General features: G+C 36.5%; 2 protein-coding genes across 7 annotated transcripts; one reads left to right on the plus strand and one right to left on the minus strand.

Moving 5' to 3' along the window:
- Window positions 1,714-6,277, plus strand: LOC18782232 (telomere repeat-binding factor 4). Of its 6 annotated transcripts, none has more exons than XR_002270682.1 (8): window positions 1,714-2,082; window positions 2,538-2,821; window positions 3,551-3,635; window positions 4,073-4,162; window positions 4,314-4,599; window positions 4,696-4,737; window positions 4,837-4,914; window positions 5,809-6,277. XR_002270682.1 is itself a non-coding variant. In XM_020559424.1 (7 exons), the coding sequence occupies exons 1-6, from the start codon at window positions 1,933-1,935 to the stop codon at window positions 4,725-4,727; spliced, it is 927 nt and encodes a 308-aa protein (XP_020415013.1). In that variant the 5' UTR covers window positions 1,714-1,932; the 3' UTR covers window positions 4,728-4,737; window positions 5,809-6,277. The 6 variants fall into 6 exon arrangements, 3 of the variants coding, with proteins under 3 accessions (XP_020415013.1, XP_020415015.1, XP_020415014.1); XR_002270683.1 differs by having other exon boundaries at window positions 5,816-6,277; XM_020559424.1 differs by lacking the exon at window positions 4,837-4,914.
- On the minus strand, window positions 6,949-9,829 carry LOC18783585 (glycylpeptide N-tetradecanoyltransferase 1). Its single transcript, XM_007215348.2, has 2 exons — window positions 9,601-9,829; window positions 6,949-8,815 (listed from the first exon to the last, which is right to left on the minus strand). Exon 2 carries the CDS (start codon window positions 8,788-8,790, stop codon window positions 7,486-7,488), a length of 1,305 nt encoding a protein of 434 aa, XP_007215410.1. The 5' UTR covers window positions 8,791-8,815; window positions 9,601-9,829; the 3' UTR covers window positions 6,949-7,485.

The raw sequence follows: 11,261 nt of genomic DNA on the forward strand, positions 1-11,261 counted from the left end.
AGGGTCCATTTTTGTTAATGGTTAGTAATAGAGAAGCAGATAAATATAGTATATTATATAGTGTTGAGTTGAAAATTTTCAGAAATAAAAGGAGAGACTATCGTGCTGATAACGTGTTATAAAATAACCTAGGATATGTGCGAATTTTGAGCTGCACGTAAAGTAGATGAGACACAGTATTTAACGAGGTTCGGCTACGCCTACGTCCTCGGAGAGCAGCAACAGTAACTTTTCACTATATAATAATATGACTACAATAGTGTTTACAATATGTGTGACTCACTGAATTTTCTCTCTGCTTACTTACTCTCTTCTTTCCTCTTCTTTCTCTTTCCTCCTTTCCTTTTCTTCTTTCCGTTTCCTATCTCTTTCTCTCTTTTTCTTTTCCTTCTTTCCGTTTCCTATCTCTTTCTCTCTTCTTCTTTTCCTATTTTCTTTCTCTCTTCTTCTTTCTCTATTTATAGACATGTTAAATGGCACCCGTGATTCTACAATACACATCCATGAGTGTGCAGCTGATAAACCTCCAAATACTTTGCTTAATTTTCTTTGTGGGCCCCATAAATGTGGGCTCCACATGTTTCTTCTTTACAACAGTGATATCTTTCTTGGGTTTAAAACCGACTGCTAGTCGGGCTCTGTGCAGGACGTTCGTTCTTTGATAAATATTGAGTTGTCGATATGACATCAATAATGTGTCGATATCATTGTTGTTAACAAAACGTATTAATATATTATCGCTATATTGATATGTATCGACAATACGATCTTTTTACATGATGTCATGCACATAAAATTTCTATTTAAATAACTCCAAAAACACTTTTTAAAAGCCAAAAGTATAAGTTGACCTTTTTCCCTAATGATTTCATTTACAATCAGAAGTTTATTCTCCATGCTATAGGGATGTTTGGTTGCATGAAGGAATGAAATGGAAATGACTAAGGAGAGTGAAATAGAAATGATATAACTTGGTTGAAAATTGGAATCAAATCTAGGCTCAAGTTTCTAGTTCAGATTTTTGTCCCAAATTCCATGTCGAATTTAGGGTTTAGGTCTCATTTCATCAAGTATTAAAAATTAGTTTGTTTCTAGGGTTCTTGGTTTGGTATGTTGATTCAAGTTCAATTTCAGAACTTAAATTTAGAGTCACATGCCAGCGGTCTTGGCATCTTGTCAAAGTATGAGTTTTGGAAGTTGAAATATTTTAAAGCAAGTGAATTGTATGAATGAAATGTGCATTCCCTACTCTAGTTTGAAATGCCATTTCTAGTGTATTGGAGGAAGGAGAATGAGCGTCATCAAGTTATATATTTGAACCAAATAATGGAGTGGACCTTCAGATTTTGCATAAAACTATAGTTTTTTTTATATATTTCTTTTGAGGGATAATTTTAAATTTTAAGCTAAGTTCTCACTTACTTTTGAGGGATAATCACAAGCAGCAATACATCCAAGTAAACAACTGCAAGCATTGTCAACCATTTGTTTAAGACCTTCATAGCTTCAAAGAGCCAAAATCCATTTCTTTGACCAAGCCAACAAACCTTCCACACTTGTGAGAAGTAATTTATTTTTTATTTTTTAATTGTTTTTTTGGGTGCCCATTTGAATTTATGAAGAATTATTGGGCCGCAAAATATAATTTTGCGTGTCTGGGCCCATCGTGACATCGATCTTCTAACATGGGCTTTATCCAAATAAACGAAAGGACACGGGAAGCGGGAGAGAGACAGATGTCGTCCTCTTCCCTCGAAAACTGTTTAAGAGAGAGACAGAGTGAGTGAGAGAGAGAGAGAGGGCTTTAGACAGAGAACAGAGAGAGAAAGCTTTGAGAGGGGAGAGAAACAGAAAGCTTTGAAGGGGAGAGAGAGAGAGAGAGAGAGAGAGAGAGAGAGCTTTGAAGGGGTAGGGAGAGAGAAGGAACGTATAATGGGAAACCAAAAGCAAAAATGGACGGCGGAGGAGGAAGAAGGCCTACTGGCCGGAGTTGCAAAGCACGGCCCGGGCAAGTGGAAGAACATTCTCAAAGATCCCGAATTTGCCTCTGTCCTAATACACCGCTCCAATATCGACCTCAAGGTTCCCTCCTATTTACATATATTGCCACTTACTTCCCTCTTTCGCTCTGTTTTTTGTTTTTGTTTGTGTTGCTAAGTTTTAAAATTAATAAATAAATAAAAATTTTGGTTTTTTGAAAGCTGAATTGGTGGTGGTTGAACTGTTAGACAGATAGACAATTCAATCAAGTTCTGAGAATATGTAATTTCCGGCTTAGAAAACAGAGTGAAAGAAACCCTAGGTTTGGTTTTGTCTGCATTTGGTTGTGGTTGTATTGGCTGCTGCTGTAAAGCTTCATGGAATTGAATTAGCCCATAAAATGTGACTCTCCTTGGTCTCTTCTTTTGTTTTTAACATATGATGGTTTTCAAATGCTGTTTACTTGTCTCATTTTTGCTGTTTGGTCCCTTCTTTCGTTTTTTTTTTTTTGGAAAGAAAAAAGCTGTTTACTTGTCTCATTTTTGCTCTTGTATCAGGATAAGTGGAGGAACTTGAGTGTTAGTACTTCTGGACATGGTTCTAAGGACAGACCAAGGGGTACAAAGGTAAAAAATAGAGTGTCTGCCCAGCACCTTGTTCGTAACTCTGCTCCTACTGCTTCGGTTCGTCCCAATGCATCTCCTGCTTCAGCCCCTCCCAATTCATCTCCTGCTTCAGTTCGTCCGAGTGCATCTCCTGCTTCAGTTTGTCCCAATGCATCTCCTGATGCCATGATGGACGATGCGGTTAATAGTGCACCAGAATTGAAAAGTGCTTCACAGTGCGTGTTTTTCTGATCCTTATGTTGTCACTCCATAGAAACTGTGTTACATATTTCTGGTTGATACTGCTTTTTTTTTTTAGACCACGTTTTAAATAAACATGATGTTTGTGACTGTGTTTAAATTGTAGTAGAAAGTCTAGAAATGTATGCTATGTCTTATAAAACATTTTAGATTATGGGTGCCAAAGATGGAGGGATATATTCCTGAATCCCAACATGCTGCTGAGAAGAGCCCTTTCAATTTTCCTCTTTTTTCAGACAACTTGAATTAAGAATTGAAATACGTTTGCTTATCTTGGACTGGGTTGAAACACAGTTTCAGGGGGCATTAGAAATCTTTGAAAATGTCAAAGCTGTCTAAATTTCTTAAACTAGATAGAGCCAGTGTTGACCTTTTGTGTATTATGATACAGTACGGTAGGAGGAAATGAGCTATTTACTACAGATCCAGCATGTTTGTATGATATAGATGCAATCGTGCAACCTCTATTGTGATAGACATTGAAATTTAGTTTGTTCGTTAGTTTGATTGTTCCATTATTTATCACAAGTTAAAACTGTGCTATTTACTGTCTTAACCATTCAAAAAAAATTCTGTTTTTATTTATTTATAGAGTTGATAGCCACACTTGTTAATGTAATTCTTCTGCCTTATGGATAGGTTTTTGTTTGAGGTATCTTCAAGGTACTTGATCCATTCTTTATTTATTTTACTATGTTCAACAGGTACGATCCAATGATTTTCCAGGCCCTTTCAACGATGAAAGATATGAATGGATCTGATTTAGGTGCCATTCTTAACTTTATTGAGGTCAGAAAGAGGTCTTTTGTTATGTGTTATTAAAAATATTTTATCAAATCCATTTATTCTGAAAAAGCTGTATTAGCTTATGGAATATTTATAGCTTAGTTTGGGAGCGCTGCTGCTGAGATGTAAAGGAATTATGATGAGAAGAATCCTGCATTGCATGAATCTTTTCAACTCATCATATATTCAAAATTAAAATTTTGTTGCGTGAATTAAAGACTCGAGCAGTGTAAGGTTGGGAAGGTATATGCTAGTTTCATTCACCTTCCATGGGGTTACCAGTTGACTTGATATTTCTTTATCTGAGCAGTAGAATGGCACAGTTACTGACTCCTTGCCTCTCACTTGTATTTTTGAGTTAGCAATTAATCTCTAGCTGTCTTTTTAAATTTCATCTTAGTACAAGAAAGATGGTGACTGTCTTGCTACACATACTGCAGCAAAGGCATGAGGTACCCGTACCACCAAATTTCAGAAGGTTATTGGGTCCAAGGTTGAGAAGGCTTGTTTCACAAGGAAAACTGGAAAAGGTTTATGATTTTTTAGTACTTCTATTTTCTTTCTAACATTTCTCTACGTTGCTATGTTGAGTGCTTCTGTCCTGTCAAAATTTTGTTCCCAATTATACGACACTCTTATGATGCTTAAACATTCTGAGATTTCCCTTCCTCCTAAATGTAGGTACAAAATGGCTACAAGTTAAAAAAAGATGCAACATTTGGAACAAAAACACCTACACTTACGCGAAATCAAAGGGATGTTAGGCCCCGGAAATTGCAGAATTCTGGATCAATGACATTTACTGAAACAGTGCAGGATGCAGCTGAAACTGCTGCCCATAAACTTGCAGACGCTGAAGACAAATCCTTTGTGGCTGCTGTTGCAATGAAGGAAGCAGACAGGATTTCAAAGATGACAGAAGACAACGAGTCAATTTTACAGCTAATTGAAGAGATTTATGAACGATGTAATGCCGGAAACGCATATGCTTACTTTAGTCATTGTTAGTCTTTCCATTATCTTGATGCGTCTTAACTTCATAACATTTGTTTCAATCTTACAGGTTCACGTGGTGAAGTTGTCGCCTTGGCGTAGGTCATCAACTGTAAGTCTGATTAGTGGATTCCTTGTAATTTATCCGTATGTAAATTCGTTGATCCAATCACACAGTTTAAGCTCTTTCCTTTTCATGAAAATGCATCAGTATGCGGTTATACCAGAAGTCAATTCCATTTGGATGGTGTCTTGAGTGTTCCTGGATTCAACCTACAGCTATCTGCTTGTAAGATGTTTTCCTAGGTGTTTTTGTCTGTTTGTCTTGTGTACTCTAGCTGCTCGATGTCTAGGGTTGGTTCAATGTTACATGCCCATTAGGAACTGGGAAGATTAAAACCATGGACATGGTTTAATTAGGGCTTTTAGCAATCCCTTTTGATCTAGTTGACGATATCAAAACAAGAGGCAGAGGCTCATTTCCGATTTACGGGGTGAATTCAATTGGGATTTTAAAAAACTATTTAGGGATAAAAGAACTAGTGGATTTATGCAGAATATAATGACTTATAGGATTTCATTTATGGATTTCTATAATCAAGATTTTTTAGTTATGGATTGTAAAAGATTTATATAATAGGATTTATAAGATTTGAAAGGACCACATGGATTTAACTATCCATCATCATCCCTATTTAGAGTTAGCCTCTTGTTCATGGCATAACTACACCTCTCCACTCTTGAGGTCCACCATGACTTGGATTAAGCAACCGCAAGTGATAAGATCCATTATGCAGAACTATAATCACAACCATGATGGAGCACATTGTGCTCTGTTAGGGCACAACTGCCATGTCACCCACCATTTATAGATGTCCTGTTAACCCATTTGTAGGAAAATTAATGAGAGAAGATATCCACAACACAGTATGTGAGTTCCTGAGTAATGCATGTGATTTGTTTGGCACTTCTATATATACATGCAGTGAGGCCAATTTTACCTAAAAAGAGACAAATATGAACTGGGATTTTCTAAAGTGACAGATCAAAAGGCTCTTAAACATGTTGAAATCAACTATAAAAGTTCCTTGAATTTAACTTTATTATTATTAGATTTTCATTATTCTAAATAAAGGATTGTCCATCTAATGATTTCATATTGTTCTTCGTCCTTGCGAGCTAGCTAACAGTCCAAGTTATCAGCAAGCTTCCCATCGAGGAGGTGGTGGGCGGCTCCATGCAGCAACTGCTGCTGCTGCTCAGAATGGGGAAGCTCTTTGGAGTTTCCCGTCAGGTGGTGGGTGGCTCCACGCAGCAACTGCTGCTGCTGCACAAAATGGGGAAGCTCTTTGGAGTTTCCCATCAAACAGGTGGTGGGCGGCTCCAAGGGGTTGCACAACAGCCCACCATGCCTACCAGGGACCTTATAAATAGATTCTTCCACACAACTCAAGTGTAATGAATCACATTAGGAATCAATTTAGGTGAAAGACCTATCACCAGTAACAGCTTCACCATGCGTTTTATTTGCTTACAAAACTACCAAGTTGCTCCATTTGCCAGCTTTCATGAGAAGCAACATGTTCATGGAAAGGAGTGCATTGCTGCCAAAAACACATAGTGGATTTATTTTTATTTTTTTGTTTTATTAATATCCAGAAACATTTCTTCTATTTAAAACCAAGCATGCCCGTTCATCACCATGAAGAGAAGAAAAGTCGGGTTATTATTATACCTCCATCTTCACCACAAGTTCTTTGGCTTTTGGAGCAGAGACAACTATCTGCCGAGCACATAGGTTGATGAAATCTTCAACGCCAGCAGAGATAAAATCTCACACAAAAAATCAGATGGTTTAGGGTGGGATTTGCGATAGGGTTTGGTATTTATATTCTCACTAAAAAATCACACACAATTCCACATTTAGAAGAATCCTTCGAAATTATCAAGTTTTTGAATACCATAAGACTTTTTGTTACTTGTTTAAAGTCCTGATTGAATACCACTAAATTTGGTAACTCTTTTTTAAAATTCTTAATAATCTTAATGGAATACCACAAGACTAATTTATCTCAAAATTATCTTTTAAGATCGTGTTTAGTTGTGAGAATTGTCAGACAATTTGTAAGATGGGATTAAATCGGACATGAAACTTATAAGGATAGGAACATTACCAAACAAGCTACTTTTGTTGATGGAGTGACAATTATCCAGGGCGTGACAGACCAAATTAACACAAGAAAAGTTATCAGTTGATAAATCGAACCGAAACAAATTGTGGATTATTTTAATGACATATTGTTGTGTGTCAAGTTATTATTCGTTGGTTGAATGAATAATTATGAGATTGCACGCACTAAATTAATAAAACCACTCTGGAAATTGCAACCCTCTCATCTCTCAATCTTACCCTCCCTCAACTATCAGTCCCTACATTTAGAATCGGTGCATTTTTTCGCATTTCACTTCATCTAGTCCATTAGGTTACTTTCTTCATCTTCATCTCTGCACATTGACAAAACCGAACCAACCAATAAATGGACGAAATCGAACTAGCTGAATTGTGCCCGGCCCAAGTGAAACTGAGCATCCCCAAATAAACATGCCTCGAATCAAAGTCCACATCAAATCAAGTTCATGGAAAGACTAACAGCCCGTCAGCATTTCAATATTCTTTTGCGTCTCAACAATAGAAATTCCAGCAAAGAAACTTTCACAAAATTGCTCGACTGGCAGACAACCTAAGAATCTGAAGGAGTGGTATCCCACAAACAATGCAACCTCACAATCAATATTATAAGCACATATAACCTAATGTGGCTCCTAGTTGACGCCACAATCCAAATATCAGGGCTCAGATTTATAAGAGGACAAGCCCGAGCTCCGATGGTCTCAATGCACTTCTGATCCGATAATTGTAGAGATAATAATGAAGCTTACCATCACCTGGCCCAAATTTCAGTTCCTTCAAGAATGATTCATTTTGCATGACATCCAATGCATTGAAAACATCATAATCGTTGCGCTTTGCAACAATAAGAGCATCATTCATCAACTGTAGCAAAGGCGTCTTTGTCGAAACATTATAATAGGAATAAGCTGCTTTTAAAGACGAATAATTCTGATTGCCAAGGATAGTCGAAGGAAGAGTGTAAAAACTGCAGAAATCAGTGATTACATGAGTTTCTGGACTTTCAACCAGATAACTGTTCACAACATTCTCCTTTGGAAGAAGCCAGTGCTCCACATCGTTTTCATCAAGATCAGGTGCAACAACAAACTGGCTCAAATAATCCCTAAGTAGCCGTGTAACTGCAGGAACATCATGGAGCTCCATTTTTCTGAACCCTGGGGTGACTGTTGACTCTGGTAACCTGTAAAGTTTGATTGTTCGACTCATTGTCATTCTTGCACCAAGTCTAGAGAACCCAACATCAATCAGCTTCTTTGGATTCAAAGATCTGTGCCAATATTGGCAAGTTGATATAGGCGTAGGGAGAACAACACCAGCAGTATAAGCTGCTTGCCATATATTCTCCAAGTGAACCCTCCTAGTCACCTCTTTGATCATAACAGGGGCAAGTCTCTTTGATCTAAGCTTCTTATGAACACATAGGAAATTAATCTCTGCCATGATAACAACATCATTACGAACCCGGATTCTAGAAGGAACACCAGTAATGAAGGCAACCAACTTCTTTGAACTTATGACCCGGACACCAATGTGCCAACTCCTGAAATAACCTGGAGGCCGTAGCGCCCAACGAAGAAATTCCTTTGAATAATTAAATCTAAACATGTTCTCATCATCCTCAACATAGTTATTTGTAAGAAGGTTATAGACCTCAGTGCACATCTCTTCAGAGTCTATATCACATGTGGTCCATTCATAGAGGTTGGGAAGTTTGTACGGTTCCTGTTTGACTTCAGATAACGGTGTTGGGTCCTCAATTGAACCTTCAGGCAAACTGTTGTCCCCGAGGTCCTTGAATTGCCCGACAGGTTGGGTTTCCCAAAATTTATGTTTCTTTCCAACAGAGAGAGATTCTTGAACCTTTCGGGATAGAGAATCAAGTGTAAGGTCATTCTCAGAAGGTGCATTTCCATCAGGATTGGGGTTTGGAGTGTCTTCAGGTGATCCAGAAGATGGGTTGCTATCAACCATTTTGAACTAGTTTTAAGAAGATAGCCTGAAAGACAAATAACAAAGCCAATTCATTAATCAACAACATATTTCTTTTTCTTTTTGCGCCAATATACATCATAAAAAAGAATCTTCACATAAGCTTGTTAACTGCTAACAAATATATATACTTTCAGTTACAACAGGTATATATTTGCTTTACTGGGATGACCAATGAGGACTTCATTTTCCTCTCTTTTTTCCAGTTTTGTAAAAACCTAAAAAACAACTAATATCATCCTAATTTAACCATACTGCACTGACTCAATGCTTCTTTGAAAAAAAAATTAATAATTAAGTTAAACAAGCCAGGAATAACTATCTAAGTTATTTGAAACTAGTTTTCCATTTCCATTCTGTTTTCTCTTCTTTTTTTCTCACACTAAACACATCCGAGAAACAAAATTTCAATTTCTTTATATTATTCTCTTCTTAGCTCAATATTCCCACAAAACTTTCCTGGATCGATAGTGAACCTCAATTTTCCCCGCGTTCCCTTAATTTTCTCAGCAACCAAACATGTTGAGAGACAATGCATACAGAAAACAGAATGCCTGGACGATCTAAGCAGCAAAATGATTAGAAAATTCCAAATAATCACTACGAGTTCAGCCACAATTATAACCAATTTTAGATTCTCATTTCTCTAAACCCATACCAAAACCAGAAAAGACAACAGGGAATATTACGCTGCTACTAATTAAGATTTTCTTTTCTATTTCATTTTCCGAAAGCAGATAAACAGAGATTAAACATATATAATTTTTATTTTATAAAAGGATGAACTGTTACCTGAAGTTTCTCTAATCACAGTAAAGTTTGGAGCCGATCTATCAGAGATCCGTCTAGGGTTTCAAGAGAGAGAGGAGCTTTGGAGAAGTCGAAGAGGGTGTGTCATGGATGCTATTGAGTCGCTCGATCATATGCAATCATATGCAATTTTAAACTTGACTGATGGGCAAATTTGTCATTGTGTACGCGTGCGTATTGTTATGGATTGATTGATTCGATTCGCTCCAAATTTTCATGGAAAAGTTGGCTATAATTATACCTCAAAAAATGACCAAACAAAAAAGAAAAGAAAAGAAAATAGAGAAGCACACGATAAGTGTTTCTTCTTGAAAGTGATTTTAGCCTACAAACGAGTTCTAAGTGATTATGAATATTTATTTTTGCACACAATGTTCTACGTTCAAATTTCTTTTTTTTTCCTCAAGATTTTATGTTGTGATTCTTCCTTTTTATGAGGTTCTATAGTTGTTCCAAAAGATTACAAGAAGTGAAAATGAATATGTTCAAACTATATTTCCTAGTTAATAATTTGAGGAAACTACACTAGTCTCCATGGGAAATTTAGGGGTGCATTCCTTTGCAGTAAGGTAAGACCCTCTTGCTAATCCTCCAACAGAATGTTGATCCAACAACACCACTAGACCCTCCAATTAGAGCTCAATAGATAAAACATGAATGATCAAATCTTCAATATGCATTCCATAACAATAGATTTTAGGAGGACCTTGAGGAAAATGGAAAAAGGGCTTGAAACTAGGATGAGGAATATGTGGTGAAAAAATAGTCTTGTTGGGGTTAAAGTTCGGAAGGTAGTTTGAACAATAATTATTTTTTATTATAATACAAATGATATTGAGGGGGAAGATTTTCTCACACACATTGTTAAGGTGCCATGAAAGTTCGAACTTGAGACTACTAGTCTGCAAGTCAATATCCTTTTCTATTAGACTATACCCCTATTAGCCCACAAAATACCTTTTGATTAACTAGTTTGCTAAGAAATCACAATTTAACATCATAAGGGTGACCTAGAACAAAACGAAGGCTTTGCATTCTTGGAAACCCAATATAATAGTACCAGGAAATCCAAAGTGGAAAATTGTTTCTCATTTGGCGAAATTTTATAATAAGGGCGTCATATATGGATCATTCATGTGAACTTTCATATTATCCACAAAATTATTTTATTAAATTTAAATGAAATCACTATTCATATGAATCATTTTGCTAAAATAAAAGTTCACATATATAATTCATATATGACATCCTCATCACAAAACGGATGTGTTTGATGTTGGCATGATGATCTTGCTGAACATATGACAAGTTTTTTTGACAAGTTGGGCTGTCGAGTCAAATAAGAGTAAAAAAATGCACGAATAATAGTGGCTGACGCTTATGATGCTTTGCACTTAGCCACAAACCTCCAAAAAGCACTGGCTTTTTCCTGTTTTCCACGTCGTTTTATACAAAAAAGGGCTACATTCCACGTTGGATGCAAGTTTTCAAATTCCACTATGATTTAATGTTTATCTATAATACTTGGGTGGTTTGAATATCTATCCTTTTACTTAATTATTGAGAATCCTTGGCCTTTCCTTTTTAATTTGGTCTTTTGCACTTTTAATTAAAAAAGATATGAATTTTAAAAAAATTTATAT

The sequence above is a fragment of the Prunus persica genome, chromosome G3 (genome assembly GCF_000346465.2).
Source record: "Prunus persica cultivar Lovell chromosome G3, Prunus_persica_NCBIv2, whole genome shotgun sequence".
NCBI lineage: Eukaryota > Viridiplantae > Streptophyta > Magnoliopsida > Rosales > Rosaceae > Prunus > Prunus persica.

Coding starts and splice junctions, on each gene's coding strand:
- LOC18782232 (XM_020559424.1), top strand. CDS start 1,933: ATGGGAAACCAAAAGCAAAAATGGACGGCGGAGGAGGAAGAAGGCCTA. Junction 2,083..2,537: donor GCTCCAATATCGACCTCAAG/GTTCCCTCCTAT, acceptor CTCTTGTATCAG/GATAAGTGGAGGAACTTGAG. Junction 3,636..4,072: donor CCATTCTTAACTTTATTGAG/GTCAGAAAGAGG, acceptor CACATACTGCAG/CAAAGGCATGAGGTACCCGT.
- LOC18783585 (XM_007215348.2), bottom strand. CDS start 8,790: ATGGTTGATAGCAACCCATCTTCTGGATCACCTGAAGACACTCCAAAC.